General features: G+C 35.5%; 2 protein-coding genes across 2 annotated transcripts; both read right to left on the reverse strand.

Annotated features, from left to right (window-relative positions):
* Positions 1-2,954: 2,954 nt before the first annotated feature.
* Positions 2,955-5,298, reverse strand: LOC135693889 (uncharacterized). Its single transcript, XM_065212473.2, has 4 exons — positions 5,210-5,298; positions 4,840-4,903; positions 3,878-4,111; positions 2,955-3,503 (listed from the first exon to the last, which is right to left on the reverse strand). Exons 2-4 carry the CDS (start codon positions 4,892-4,894, stop codon positions 3,136-3,138), a joined length of 657 nt encoding a protein of 218 aa, XP_065068545.1. The 5' UTR covers positions 4,895-4,903; positions 5,210-5,298; the 3' UTR covers positions 2,955-3,135.
* Positions 5,299-11,141: 5,843 nt separating this feature from the next.
* On the reverse strand, positions 11,142-15,086 carry LOC135693866 (putative ATP-dependent RNA helicase DDX49). The gene is made up of 3 exons (XM_065212453.2): positions 14,793-15,086; positions 12,150-12,536; positions 11,142-11,860 (listed from the first exon to the last, which is right to left on the reverse strand). The coding sequence occupies exons 1-3, from the start codon at positions 15,047-15,049 to the stop codon at positions 11,194-11,196; spliced, it is 1,311 nt and encodes a 436-aa protein (XP_065068525.2). The 5' UTR covers positions 15,050-15,086; the 3' UTR covers positions 11,142-11,193.
* Between the last annotated feature and the right edge of the window lie 1,189 nt (positions 15,087-16,275).

The following is a 16,275-nucleotide window of genomic DNA, read 5'->3' on the forward strand; positions in this document are numbered from 1 at the left end:
CTTTCGCTATTTTTCACTGGAGGAGAAGTTAATCAAACCATCCAAGATGTGCTCGATTTGCTATTCGACGTATTTTTCGGTTTGTCATTTACTTTCATCATTTTGATAAGCCTAGATCGATACATCGCCATTTGTCATCCGTTCAAGTACCAGGCCTTGGCCACATGCAAGTCTCATTTGCTTATTTCGTTTGCATGTGGAGTAGTTATTTCAGGATTATTCAGCCTTGACTACTGCTTGTCAATAAAGAGTCAAGAGTCTTTGATGAAAGATCACATTACCTCTACACTAAGGGTCGTCCACTATGTCATTCCTGCCACCGTTATAATTTTCTGTTATTGTAAGATTTATTTGGTCATCAGGGCGCAAAGTAAGCGTCAAATTTCGATTGGTACTATCAAAGATTCTGAGAAAATTGAAATTTCGAAAAAAAGAAGCGAGAGACGAAAGACTGGAACCATAGCTTTGATTTTAGTCTGTTTCTTTGCATGTTACGCACCAAATTTCATTTTGGTTCTGATCATTTTGCTTGGTACTGTTAATATGGACACAAACACTATGGAGACTGCATGGCTCTGGACAAGCTTCACATTATTCTTGACAAGTCTTCTAAACCCGATTGTATACTATTTAAGGAGCAGAGAAATAAGGCAGGCAGCAAGAAAACTTTGCAAAAGATCATCGCCAGTCAATTCAGCTACTTAAGTTTGAAATACTTCGTCAACCCATGCTTCCAATTTCAGAGGAACTTGGTTACGGCATCAAAACAAGCTGTTTAACGAAGTAAATGTAAACATTGTAGAGATATACCATGGAACTCCGAGGCTGAGAGTAGCTAAAAGTTTAGCTGCGTTCAAGGGCAGACTTTGTTTTGGGAATTGTCTTGCTTCAGGATTTGGACAGGTGACGAGTTCCAAGGGAGGCAGTCTTCTTGAGCGAACATCCTTTGAAACGTACGTCCTCAATCATCGTTAGCTAAGAGAAGAAAATTGCAGTTGCATCAAGAAAAAAGTTTGGTCACGCAAAGATAGATTCGTCACTTGTTCCAGTCAATGATGATGGCGTGGAGGCCGTTGCGTTTATGAGCTTCCACAACGCATTGAAGTCAGCCGAATGTAATTGTCAAGAAATGCGGAAAAGAACACATTACAAGATGTTTACCTACCAAGAATACGATTCATTTCAACTTTCGTATGAAGAAAATTCTGATAAATTTCTGTCATTAACCATAAACAATATTTCTTAAAAAAATCGAATTATTAACGCCAAGTCTTATATGCACACACTTTTTTTAAAAACATTTCTGTACTTTGCTAGGTATACCACGATACACTCCGTGCTTTGGGTATGAAAATAGAATGGTACGGTAAAGTTGTATTTAACGAATATATTCAATTAAGACGATTGACAATATAGACGATTGACAATTATCAAAATTTTACTGCGCTTTCTTAAGAGCCCTATTACGTATTAAGAGTCATGTTATCACCCAAATATTTCGGAAACATTGCAGCCACACTATTTTCTACCGTATACAGCATAGTGCACTCGAAACAGAGCAAGGAAAGACATATTCAAAAGAAGTCATCTCAAGAACTGGTGAAGAAGGGTGAAATTGTTTAAGGATCGTAATATGCAGGAAAAAGTTGTGAATGCCTAAAGTTATCTGCTGCCCAATGTAATCTACAGAGTGCCTTGCAGGCCTGCTCTATCTGTATTCTAATTTAAATGCTAGAGCAGATCATTAAAAGAAGTATTGCGTTATTATTTAGCCTATGAAATCTCCCCGAAAGTTTTTTTCTGTAAAGAAATATTACAAATTGTACTGTTTTTCTTCGAAATAGTTTCTGTGAAATAACTATGGTAAAACGTTTTCCGCGTCATAGGACGTTCTACTTTGGAACCCACCTAGCTTACTCTATATTACAATTAGCTATGAATTACCAACGGCTCATGCCAACTTCTCTAATAAAATTCTCTCTTTAGCCCTGGTACTTGTTCCCTTCAAGAGTTGTTCATCAATAAGAATTCTGGTTACCTTAAACGTATTACGTATTTCGTACAGCAATTTATATATTAGTGGTTAAAAGCTAAAATGTTTAAACGTAAGACATTTTTCTGTCCATTGGTTTGTGCCCTTATTCTTGGAGCTGCACTAGATACAGATCAAGTACGTCTTCATCAAACTCACTTAATTCAAACTTTTGCCCATTTTGTTTTCAAGTCCTTCAAAAATCTCCAAATACACCCCTGCAAAAATCCTTTAACTTTTTGATTCGGCCAATTCTGTAGGGCCTCTGAGGAAAACAACCTCTCTTTCTACTTCGTATATTCTTCGAAATTAGAAAAAAGGTGGTGAGTATTTTATTTTATTAATTCTCCTAATATTGAAGCTATTGGGTTTTTTGGTAGTTATTCAAGTCACTTAAGTCAATACATATTGGGGAGATTTTCGTCAAGTTTGGTAATTTGCCGGCTAAGGACAAATAGATGGCAAATAACACCTCGCTTTGCAATGGAATCTTTTCAAGGGTGTGTCATACCCCACATGTCCACGATGTTCCCCTATGGCGACAGGCCTGGATTCTATGGGGGTTGCTTACTGGCTTGAGAAGTGTTTTTAGGTATCTCTATAAAGTTTTTATCGATCTTAAACATGATGACGACACGAGACTTTTTCAACCTTCAACCAAACACCTAACCCTTAGTTTTCAGTTACTTTGGTCCAAATGTCTTGAATCAAATCATCCACAAATTTATATGAATTCAAAACTCATATTGAAAATTTGTTTCTTGGCATCACAAGTGCTGCTGCACACCGCTGCTCCAAAGTTACGAAAATTTGGTTTTTTCAGTAAAATAAGGCTAGAAAAAGTTTTGATACGATGCAATTTTACAAAATTTTGATTTTCAAGTATAAATAAGAGAAATCTAGAACAAATGAAGATATGAGCTTATGCTTCACATCGTAAATTTTTACCAACCACAAACACGAGTAAGTTTTTACTGTAGCATATCACAAATACGAGAGAGAAGGCGACCTTGTGATCTTTTATAATCGATTCTTTCAAGATTCATTCTCTAAATCAACTACTAACAATGTCAAGCGATACAAGTCCAGCTTGTAGAAGCATCTTATTTTCCCCAGAGTTTTTTTGGGTAGTAACGGTGGCAGCGCTTTGCGTAGTATTTCTTGTAATAATTGCTCCAGTACTTTTTATAATAGTTGCTGTAATATCTTCTGTAATACAGGCTGTAGTACTTCTTGTAGTACCTGCTGTAGTAGTTCTTGTAATACCTGCTGTAGTATCGCTTGTAATACAGCTTGTAGTATCGGCTATAGTACTTCTTGTAATAGGCTTGGTAGTGTCTCCTGTAGTAGAGCTTGTAGTATTTGCTGTAGTATTTCTTGTAATAGAGCTTGTAACGGTGGCACCTGCATGGTTTGCATCGGCACCTCTTAACACCATAATAGGCTGGATCATGGGTATCCTCTGCTGGCTCTGAAATAGATCAAGATTAACAGAATAAGTGATATAACTTCTAATGTGCGTTGTAACATAAAATATTTTTAAAGAGGAAGACATTTGAGCGAGTCAGTATTGACCTGTAATATTGAAAACATATGCTGTGTAGTCGACAGCCAAAAAAGGCGACGAAAATCGGATCTGCGAATGTAGTTGTTTTTTGATAAATTTTTGTAAAATTGATCACTGCAGGTGCAAGAATGTAGCGTGGGAAAGTGAGTTTTTCTTGTTATATTTCGAGAGTGACTTACTTTTTCTCTTAATCCGTGATAGTAAAATCATTTGAACGACTGGATTAGCTTTTTAATCACAAAATACGATTTACTAACAAACAAAAAATGAGCATCAACCTTCTATTTCACTTGGGTCCTCTTCTTCGGGCAAATCTGCAGCTTCATTTTCTTCATCCTCCGCCTCTAGATCTGCCTCGGGCTCATCTTCATCGTCCTCGTTTTGATCTTCAGAAGATTCTTCGCTGAAGTCAGATGGCTGTTCTTCCTTTGCAGCAGGAGCATCTTCGTTCGATTGGTCTTGCTTTTGGTCTGCCGAGGCAACCTCAGACTCTGTTGCTGCGGCCTCTTCACCTGTGTTGGAGAGAAACCACGTTAAAATCGTATGTTGCGTGTAGAAATGGGGATAATGTGTGTTACCTCATTTTATTAAGTTTTTGCTTTCGTTCATCGATTTATACATTGGAAGATTTTGAAGGGTTAAAGGCCAAACTGTCGCTCAAATTTTTTTTCGTATAATTATATCTTGGAGACCCAACGACTCCCGATTTTCGCTAATTGTGAGGAGGCCGCCCCTTGACCCTGGAATTGAACGATTAATAAAACAAGAGCAGTCTGGCCATCAATAACTTTCAATTTAGTTAGAAGACAAATATAGGGCCATAACCCTGGTGGCTACGTTTGGTGGCTCTGAAGACTGTCGTTTGGCATAAACCTTGGTGTTCCTGGGTAAACCAGTTCAAGGGCCATTAAAATATTTCGCGCTTATTGACTGTTCACTTTCTGGGAAAAGATTACGCCAAAACTGTTACGCCGTTTTTGAACAGATAAAGAAGTTGCAGCATACTTTGCCAATGCGGGATTTAACGTAAACGAATTAGGATGACCAGCGCAGGATGTGAATTATTTCAGCTTTGGAAACTATTTCGTGTTTTCCTATCATATCATGTTTTGGCCAATTTACACCATTGTTATATGATTTGCAATAGAAAGTTCTTATTTCTGTTTGAAATCCCCAAAAATTAAATTAAAAAATTACCAAAGGCAATAAGAAGCGAACAAATGAAAACAAAATAACTTACCTCGTACAAGGCAGAACGCCATTCCCAAAATGGCAAGAAGGAACAAAAGTCTCATCTTCGCAACCTGTTAAAAAGAAAGAATTAATTATAGACAAAATCTATTCTAGTGAAACAGCAATTATTTTTGACATTCTTTGATATGATATCTGTCGGTATCCTGTACAAAGCAAAGATGTATCATCAAAATTGTGCAGATAACTTTAAGTTCAAGGGTATTATTCAGAAATTATAATGTAATGTTAACTAAAACATTATAATCGGATTATCCTGTAGTGTGGCATATTGAATCTGCATTTTTAGCACTTTAATATCAACATGGCACAATATAGAGAAAAAGTAACAGATAACTAGTAACTGAATTTTTACTTACGATCTTTCAGCTTCTTCACTTGTCTTCTGTGTCTATGGAACACCTTTTGCGAATGATAAGGTGACTGTCGAGGCTTCTTTTTATATCTTCTTGCCAGTCATAAAATCCTCTTTACAAAGATTTATTGGACAGTTGAACATATTAATTACGTACCCAATTAGGCCATTTTCCCTGATAATCAGATCGCTGCAAAATACGTTTCCTGTTCTTAAGAGTGATATTTCCTAATTTCACAAAGTATTAACGTAATGTCTCCCTAACAATTTTGAAAGCTTTTAAGAAAAAAATAGGGAAAGGAAGATATATTCATGGTTGGCAGTTGTCATCATCTCCAGGAAAAAGAAACCGTATTCGAAACCAAATTGGGTCTTTTGCACATTGTAAACAAAATATTAAAAAATGATTCAAGCTGAGATGTTGATTGAGAGGTAGTTGATGTATGGTCTAGAAAGAAAATAACCTTCAGTAGGAGACAGGTATTTAACAGCCAACCCTCCTCCTTCCTTGCAAAAAAGTTCACTTTTGCCTTTCAGATTAGCGTAAAGCACATTTCAAAATATCACTTGCAGTCATTTGTGTAATCGTTTAGAACGTTTTACTATTTCTAGGCATACTTTGCTGCGTTTGATTAATTCCATTTCAAAAATCTACTTAATTATTTTATGAAGTCCCTATGAACTCGAGGCCTTGGGGAAATTTGCCCCCCTCTTGCCCTTCTCTCGGCGGCCCTGTTAAACCTTGCTTTAACTTTTTGGATCCCATTTTCAGCTCGGGGCAATTTGTCTTTCCTCTAATGAGACTTGCTTGTAAGGAAAGGGCCAGCATAAAACCTTAATAAAATCACTATAGATAAAAAAGCTGTGATGGATTTGCTTGACAGCAGTAGACGTTAACCTTAAAGGATTGTGAAAAACTCATGCATACTGGCGGAAGGGAAATTTTGGCATACTTGGTTGCTCTATCTAGCTAACGGTATGATTATATTGATACATTTATAAACATTAATAAAGATATGTATTTATAAAGATATAGATACATATTTTGAAGACTGTACAACTTTATTTGGAACCAAGATTTATTTAGTATAGTGAAATTTGCTACGCCAGTGCCGGTGTCAAGTCTTTAATGTCGACAGTAGAGCTTTAGATTACTTTCATTTCTTTGGATGGGAGTTATATTCTCCACATAAAAGATTCCTTCACAAAAAAGTTGAATTCAGTGATATATAGTTACAGCGGAGCATATTGCTGATTGAGGGAGTTGAGGCTTCAGGGGCCTTAACATTCAAAAGGCAAAAAACAAGGTTATTTTTCCATTGTTTTAAGTGCACATTTGAGAATTAACTGGGTTCTTAAGCCCCCATCCCCCGCCCTAGTCTCCCGTTTTCATGGCCCCTGATGACAGGGACGAAAATAAGTGGCTAATTTTGGAAGGGCGTGGAAGGATAAAAATTCCAACTTTATTTGAGAAATTTTTCATTCCACCTGCAAATCTACTGTACCTACCAAATAAATATTTGGAAATAGCTCTTACTCCGTATTTCTAGTTTCTTTATAATCACTAAAATTTTACTCAAAATAATCAGCGTAAGGCATAAAAACCTAAATCTCTAAATTTGGATTAACATGACACAAGTATTTAAACTTACTGTAAGAAGTCTTTTTCTGATTTGCCCATTTTAAAGCTATTTGATGCAGATCGATTTTATCTAGAATATATTGTTCACGATATAGAAGCATCAAGGAATTGAGCCCTTTATCTTTTTTTTTGATCGAAGGAAACTATTAGCAATTTTCAGAGGGCCAAATGCCTTTTCGTTCTTTACAATTAAAATGATGATTTGAGAGCAAGTGCATATGCACGATTCGTAAGATGAAACACCCTTCTTTGATCAAATACACCTGCTGCAGCCTTTGCAATATTTTCTTGATTCTCAGCAGCTTTATCATAGCAATTTTTGTTAATGAATTAAGGACATTTACAAACAACAGGGGGACATTTACAAACAACTCGTCTTTTATAAAAAGCGTTGAGAATTTTTAGTATTGAACAATTCTTAATTTTTTATTGGATCAACTACTCGCAGTTCTCTTAAAAAACTCCCACTTTAATGTTTTCTGATCAATATAGGTATTATTATTCCAAACTGTAAAGTTTCAAGTTTCTCATCCGGAAATCCATTTTGCCTGTTCTTAATTTGATTCAACTTAACTCCCGTCAGAGAGAAAGCCAACGGTGCAACTGTGCAATTTGGATCCAGTGGAGACGGGGCTTCACAATAGAAAACGATCAATGGATGGGTCTGCTCCAGCCTGTGAATTTTAACAAGGATTAAACTTTTTACATTTCAAATCCCACAATTCTTGAAATATAAAATTCAGAAGTTTGGTCTTGAGAAAAAAATTCAAGTCAAACGTTAAGTTTTCCAACTGTAACTGGATTTTTCAAACTTTGGGGGGGGGGGCGTTACACCCGACGCCCCCCTATTATTTACGTGCCTGCCTGATTCTATTTTATCAGCCTATATGGAAGATTCTGGACGTATGTTTGAAACGTTGTTGGAATATTTTTCTAAAGCTCTTACCCGATATTCATGTTGCTAATGAATTTATTGCTGCTTTTAAAAGCTATCCTCTAAGTAGATTTTTATCTGACAGGCGATAATTAATGTCAAAATTACCTTGTTAAGTAATTTATCCAATTATTGAGCAAACTTAATGTGCTCAAAAGCCCATTAAAACTCTTCAAGGAAGCATTTTTTAATGTGTCTATTTTCCTATTACATCACAAGTCACAGAAGTAATATGAATAATTACATCAAAGTCACAATTAATGTCTCCAGGCTTGTCTAGACGACTTAAATGGAAATGAGCAGTCGAATGGTTTGATGAATTCATAACTGAAAATGTTTAATTGCAACCGGTGACGGCCTCGAAAAGGGCTGAAATTTCAACAGTAATGAAATCTGCTTTTCATATATTGCAGCTTTTCGTCTTTTCACCCTCTTGAAAATAAACTATTAATAAATCTCTGAAGTATCACATAAACAGACCCAACATTTTAAAGACTTTAAAAACAATCTAACATCAAAAGATATGGATAGGAATCTTGAGGCTAAGGCTGAAGGTTACTTACTAAATATCAGTTTGGTTCTTTTGTTCCCAAGCCTTTGCTCTCTATACTAATGAAACATGTTTAAAAAATACCTTTCCGTTGGCCATCGAACTCAGAGGACGAAGCACAGGCACAAGTCAACGCCAGTTGGGGGAGGGCTCGCTGTCTCCAGATTTCTATTATGGTAAACAAATTAAGGTAAATTCTAAAATAATGCCCTTTCAAAGAAACTAATATCAAAATAGCACACAGCACACAGCACACACAAAACTTTTAAAGGGTAAAATCGATAAATACATCATTAATTGTTACATTGAATACTTCCTTAAACGATCGTACGTAGCAGCAGAATTTTTATAAACATTATGAAAATGGCAACGAGCATTGTCTCCTTAAAAGTTTGAACTTCATCTCGAGGATCCTCCCCCCCCCCCCCCATCTAATAAGAACCTCCCCACCTAAATCAATTGCACACAGTTCGCATATGAAATTGCGAATGTCAAAGCAAAGGTAAATATCATTTTAAGATTTCTTACATCCATTTTCAGTTTTGTCGATATGATAAGTTCTTGGCAATATTGTTTCACTTTATTGTCCAGATAGATTGTTAATATTGGGATATCATCGGCAGGCACAGCTAAGAGCCAATGATGCAGTGGAGAAGGCTTTGGAAGGGCTCAGCCCCTCTTGTTAGAATTAAGAGAGATTTTAGGGGGCTCAGCCCCCCTCAACAAGCCAGTAATATTTGTTAGAGCAAATTTCTTTCTTGACAATGTGAATTAACCCCTTATTATGTTATTGATTTTCCATGAATGCGCAATTTCTATTGGCCTTTCAGGCTCGTCGAGACCGGGAGGGGGGGGGGCTGGAGCCTATATCCAGAATAACAATGGACATATAAAATGTGCAGAATGTACAATTCTATTGCATCAGATTCCAGCTGGGCATCGATTTCATTTTTTTGGCTTTGATCGTTACTGCTAAGCTTCAATCTTCATCAGTTATTCATTCATAGATATTCATTTGCCTGGAAATATTATTAAGTGCTTTTCTTTATCAGCTTAAACTGCACCATTAAAGTCGAAGATGAACGCCAAGTACATACTCGTAGGCCAAAAATTATATTTGCAAGTTAACCAGCTTTTGGTTTCCAGAATTTCAGACGCGCAGTTAAATTAAGAGCCTTGGCTAGAAACTGCCCTATCCTTCGCTTTTTTCCAGAAGAAAGAATTTGCTTTTAACGTTTTGTAAAAAATTCATTACACTTAAATCTTGCTACAATTAATTCTTGCTTTTTTTACATTTTTTCCTCCGTATTACCTGGTTTTGAAAGTCTTTTATCTTAGTTTTGAAACATTTCCTTACCAACTTTGATCCCTCCCCTGACTCACTAATTTTCACATTCAAACTTTTTAAATATAGAGCAAAGAGGAAAGGACTTAGCAAATATCCTTGTGTGACCCCTCCGAAACTGGAAAATAATTGCTTGAAGACATCTCCACCACCATCCGAATCATCTCCACTTCTGGCGTTTAATAGCTTTCCCTGTGAGCATTAGTTTAGGATAATGTCACTGCTAACCAGAATAAATGGTCGGTGCAGAAAAGATGTCAATTTCGGACAATATCCTCTGAAAAATCTTCACCTGTGAGAATATTATTGAATAAATGGAAAAATGTGTGATTGAAACTACCATCCCAATATCTAACTCAATTAGCACTATTAACACCCAGTTCAGGCGATTTTTGACCACATGACCTAAAAGAATGCCGTGAAATACCTCTCAATATGTAAAATCAGTTAGATATGTTCGAAATTGGGTAAATATTTCCAAGAAAAGATTTGAAGTTCGCTAACGAATCACTGTTATTTTGGCTATGTTCAGAAAGGAAACAATTCACAGTGGTGTGATGGAGAAAGAGCCTCTTCTCATGTGACCATATACATGGCAATTCATAACAGATTTAACTGATTTTGCACATTTAGAGGTGTTTTATGATGATCTTCTATGCTATTGGATCCAAATTCTTAAATTCCAAAATAGATTTTTGTGCCCTTATCACTTAAGCCTTATCATTTGAGAACTCTATCAAAAAGCTAACTTTTTGAAAGTCAAAGATTAGTTTTTCTCTTTTCCTTTTTCTAGTTTTTCAAAAAGATCTCTGGGGACGCAAAGAGAACATGTCATGTTTACAGAAGGTTTTTATCAAACTTACTTGACAAAATATTCTTCACGAGAGACAGATTTCGACATGCCTAACATAGTTCAGTTTTGGTCATTTGCTTCTAAACTCATCGTCATCGTCATACTATTAATTTTTGGAATAATATTACGAAATGTTTCTGTGAAAAGATGCTTTTGGGCGGAAAACATTTCTCTGCAATATCAATCTCTGCAATATCAGCCTAAGAAAACTTAAAATCAAACATGGTGGCATTTACCACTCTGTAGTTGTATATTTATTTCATTCAGACAAGCAGAAACTTGATTATTTCATTGTCCAGTACCCTTTTTTTTACATTCTTTAGAAAACTTGCTTAAACAGAGTAGTCTATTCTTCAATCTAATATTCTTAAACTATCCGCTTCTCAAATTTCAGTCATATCAGAACCACTTTTTATTAAAGGTACTTAAATAAGCACCATATCTTTGTATAATGACATATATGATATATTTTATAATTATCACCAACTTGGAGATAATTGCTCATTTGATCATTTGTGACAGATATCTTATAAGACACGCAGGCTATATAAGGTCATCATTTAGATTATTCATTGCATAGATTGTAGAAAGAAAAGAAGAAAACACTTCTCGTTAAGTATGTACGAAACATTTTTACGTAGTAAGAGACAAGAATCAACTTTATCTAATTTCCTTTCTGTTTAACTTTTCTTTTCTTCTTTGCCCTTTCAGATTCTTTGTCTAATATTCTCTTTTTTCTTTTGTTGATTTCTCGCTTTTCTCCAAAATTACTGTCGGTCAATTTTAGCTCCACTTCTCGTCTCACAATAGACACGGCCTTGAGGAGCTTAACGGCTTCGTTTTCGTTAGTTTGGAATACTTCAAGTTTGGTGTTAATTCTTTCCTCAATTGCTTTTATTCTTTCGATGTCGTATTGTGTGGTAAGTGTAACTGCCATACCCCCGCGGCCAGCCCTAGCAGTTCTACCAACACGGTGTATATAATCAGTTGGATTAGCTGGTACGTTGCTATTTATAACCATGTCCACAATAGGGATATCAAGCCCACGACTAGCTACGTCAGTGGAAACTAATATTTTGACCATCCCGCCCCTAAACCGTGCTAGCGTCGATAAACGGTCTTTCTGTGACATCAAAGAATGAAGTGGTACGCAATCAAGTTCAATCTTTCGAAGCATGTTGGCCAGTGCCTGGCAGTTTCTGCAAGTACTAGTAAATATGATGACGGACTTGTTTTCGGCATGTTCCCTCACAATATATACCAACATGGAATCTTTCATCACCGGAGGTACAAGAACAAATCGTTGATCTAACTCAGACACAGTTGCAATGCTGAAAGAAATGTATGCATTAACAAGCAACTTCAAATTACTTTAGAACAGTTCAAGCTTGGCTGACATACATTGGAAAAATTAATCTAAATTCGTGTATCTGAAGACATGCATTCTTTGCTGGCTCAAGTTTCAAGCGAGCCTATCCCTTGCTTAACTCAGCTATGAATTGTGCACCTTGATAAAAAATATTGCTTTGAGGCATGTAATCAGCCACACACCTACTAAAATCATTACAGAGAGGCCAGATCTATTGTTGCTAAATGCAAAAAAAATTTCAAGATACTTACTCTGACTGGATTTCATAGTAAAATGGCCTTTTCTCAGTGGAATCTTTCAGTGCTTTTATTGGATCTGTTAATGTTGCAGTGAAAAGAAGTGTTTGTCTTTCCTTTGGTATATGTTCAAAGATGTCATTTAAATCTTCAGAGAAACTGTCTTCAAACAAACGATCTGCTTCGTCAAGCACAAGAAACTTTATCTTTTCTAAAGAGAATGTGTCTGTGGTTCTCAGTAGGTCTGCAAGCCTTCCTGGAGTTGCTATGACAACATGTGGCTTATTACTAAGGGCCAAAGATTGTTTCATTGTATCTATTCCACCAACAACAACAACACTCTTGAGCCCAATAGATTTCCCAAATGCTTCAAACTGTTCAGATATCTGAAAAGCCAGTTCTCTAGAAAATGATAATATAATCATTCTATATTGCTTCGCATGAACCCATCACAAAGGTTTTGCAAGGTGTCAATGCAGGGTTGTCAGAATAGGCCAAAGAAATTTTGAAAAACCAAGTCCACAGGAAAATTTTTTATGCACTGTAGAAAATTCATTGACCTATTTTATTTGTAAAGGTCTGTGTTTTTCCACAGAGCATAAGAAAATTATCTGAAACATTAAAAAAGGTTTTTCAATTAAGTTGTTACTGGCATCATTACCGTATACATCATTAAATAACAAAGGTTCATAAAGCAGCAGACATTCGCATTTTGAAAAAAGTTTAATATATCCATGATTTAAGTTGTGGACAAAATTTTGATTCCTAGGATAGAACTCAAAGAATTTCATTATTTACAGATACCAAAAATACTAACATTTAAATAACAAAATTCAAATTTGCTATGATATTTTGTTTGAGTGGTCTATAACACCTTTTCCAGCTTTCTGGTTTTTAGTAAGTAGGTTCTTTGAAGTTAAAATCAATTTTTAACTTCAAATCAAACGACAGTACAAATTCTTCATGCCCTATTGCTTGCAACAAAATTTAGTCACACAAATTGTCAGCTAAAAAGGCTACAAACCCCTTGTGTGTTTTCTAAGTTAAGTTACAAGTGGGGTCTGGTTTTATGGGAAAGTGGTGTGGCTGGTCACCTTGGGTACTTGCTTCAATCGGCAGGGGTTTGTGCTGTCATTTCTTGCAGGATTGGCCCTTTGTTTTCTGTTATTTAACTTGTATTGATGCCTAATTTATATTGTCTATTGTTTGTACTGCAATCTTTAAATGAAGAAACTGAAACTGAACTGGAATTGAAACCAGTGTTCCAGTCTCTTTATATTAACTCTTAATTTTCTTCATTTCTTCAGTATGGAATCATTGTCTGGGGTCTGACCTAACACACTCATAAAAAACATATATATCTTCAAGAAAATAAAGTTAGAGCCATTGCTTTCAATGGTTTTTACATCACTATCTACACTAATTTTCTCTAATCTAAATATTCATAAGTTACATTATTCATTTGACTTAAAGCTGATTCCACTGCCATTAAAGAATCTCCTGCAGTTTTCACTTTTTGTTGTAATCTCAAATCTCATATATAAGTTTAAACATTATTAGAACATTTCTACAATTTTCAAATTAACTTGATATGTTACTGCTGTAAAATTTTTGGCTTTTAGCACAGGGGGTGCTCTTTTCTAAGAATGGAATTTTTGCCTTATATCCTCCAGGCACATCAACTTTGAGCCGTGGTTGCAACCATATTATCGGTAGTTGTCTGATTCATCAAGCTGCACTAGATTTTTCTTTAACAATAAAAATTGATCTTGTATACACGAGGTAATAATATAGTATTATCAAGAGTGATGTTTTTCTCTGAAATGTATACCCAAGTGTTACATTGTATTTTGATGGCAATTAGTCTCAGCTGCCAAAAATTTTTGTCCATGTTGTTGAAAAATGGGCAATTTTGAAGGACACGAAACAGCTCCCCAATGCATCTTTCAGTGATTCCAATCTGGTTTTCTCATGATTAGTTATCTATTGAGTGAGCTTCTACACTCTTTTTTTATAAGAACCAGTTAATTTTTGCTGAGCCTCTATGTCCTTAACTTTTTGATAATTTAAGGCTCAAATGTTCTTAAAATTGTTCTTATTTTAATAGTGATTTTTTGCAAATATTTGAGAAGTTACATACTGTATATAATTTCTAAGACGTTTTACTGGGTAAAGTTTAAAAATAAAGCAATGACTGCTAGTGTTTATGGACAAACTCATAAAAGTTTTCTTTGTCAAGAGAATGTTGGTACATCAGTTGAATGCTTGTGAAAATTGTTTTTTATTTCTCATCTGAAGCTGAGCCTGTTCTAGCCTTGTTCTTATTTTCTGGGCAAATCGAGCCTCAGTGTTCTTATAAAGTGTGTTCTCATAAAAAAGAGTGTATTTAAGAAATTCCCTTTTTACAAATTCCCATCAATTTAGTTTAGTTCTTTTAATAAACCATTATATAATTTTGTTGTTATTGTTATTTTGCAGTCGTTGTTAGATGGAATTTGTATCTAGTTGGAATTTAAGAAATGAAACTTAAACTGGAATTGCTTGGTGCCCTATTCTTACAGGAGACAGCACAGGCAAAAAGTGCTCAGTTTCACAACTGTAGTTAATTTGTTTAAGAAATTATGGAGGCAGTTATTTGACACTGCATCCATCCCCTACCTTGTTGGTGTTAAAACAAGAGCAAAAATGCCGTAAGGATCTTCGGACAGCTTTTGTAGAATTGGTAGAGCAAAGGCTGCTGTTTTTCCACTTCCAGTTTTGGCACAACCAATACAGTTCCTTCCTTTAAGAATCTCAGGAATCGTCTTCTCTTGTATTTCTGTCGGACTCAGTATTCCCATCTCTTTACACTGTTTAATCAACCACTGATTCAGACCAAGGAGCCGAAACTCACGCGACGCTTCCACCGTCGCCATGTTTTTACCAAGTTTTCACAGCCTCGTAATGCCATACCTCGGTTTCATGAGGATGCTATGAAAGAAAATAAAAATTTTGTAAAAAACATGATTAACTTTCATTATGAATAAATTGTGAGTTTTCGTTTGTTTAGGCTTGCAGTCATGGTTTTTCGTTTATATAATGATATGAAATTTTCACTTGTCCTATTCATTTTTGACCATACATGGGTGGCACCATTGGGGGAGCTTGGGGGCTCCAGCCCCCCCTTTTTCGCCAAAAAAGTCTTTAAGAAAATAGAAAGAATAAAAAAAAGAAAAAGCAGGAAAGAAAAGTGCGATAAGTCCTTTTATTGCTTACTTTCCAAGGAATAGGCCGAGGTCTATGGGGCCTCATAAAGTAATGAACTCCATAAAAGCATATCTTAAAAAAAATTTTTTCGAAACGATTGCAAGAAAATAGCTGCAAGAAATATTCTGAAATGTATTTTAAGCTAATATAAAGAGCGTGGTCGCAAACATTTTCTGTTCGCTTCGTTAGCAGGTTTCTTCTTTCAGTTATGCATAGGGCCTCCAGCAACCTCTCACCGGCCACTTCAATCTACCGCTAGCATAACGAGTGCCCTATAAAATCATAGCCATAAAATGTCGTGAGCATTTCAGTGCGTTTTTCAGAAGTTGGTTTTTAGTCTAATAATGCTATGAACTCGAACAACCCCCCCAGCTTTGAATTTTTTGGCGCTGCCCCTGCCATAGTTAAAAAGAGAAACACGAAAACTGATTTTTTTTGCTTTTTTTACTTATATTTATTCATCTTGTCAATATAGGTTTTAAATAAAAATAGATCATTTTTAGGTAGTTTTGGTCAGCATCGGTTCAAAATTTTAATAGACCGAGAGATTTAAACTCTCCATACCATATTAACCAACAAGAATTAAAAAATATGACAACAAACGAGCGATGTTGGGCCGGAAAAGGGTTGCTAGTTTGATTTTTCTAATCCAAATTCATTCATTTGGATTTATAAAAATTTGCTTGGCTTTGAAAATATGATTTAGATTTTGCCGAAAATTTGGCTTTTTAATAATAATAATAATAAAGGCATTTATATTGCGCCATTTATCCACACGGCTCAAAGGCGCATTACATAATGTTCATAAAACTAATAGAATGATATAATATACAGTACTACAGTTCGTAACTACAGTTTTTTGGATTTATCTGAAATTTTTTTCAAAATTGGCTGA

This window comes from Rhopilema esculentum, chromosome 10, assembly GCF_057945365.1.
Source record: "Rhopilema esculentum isolate cy_ngs chromosome 10, ASM5794536v1, whole genome shotgun sequence".
NCBI classification, from domain to species: Eukaryota; Metazoa; Cnidaria; class Scyphozoa; order Rhizostomeae; family Rhizostomatidae; genus Rhopilema; species Rhopilema esculentum.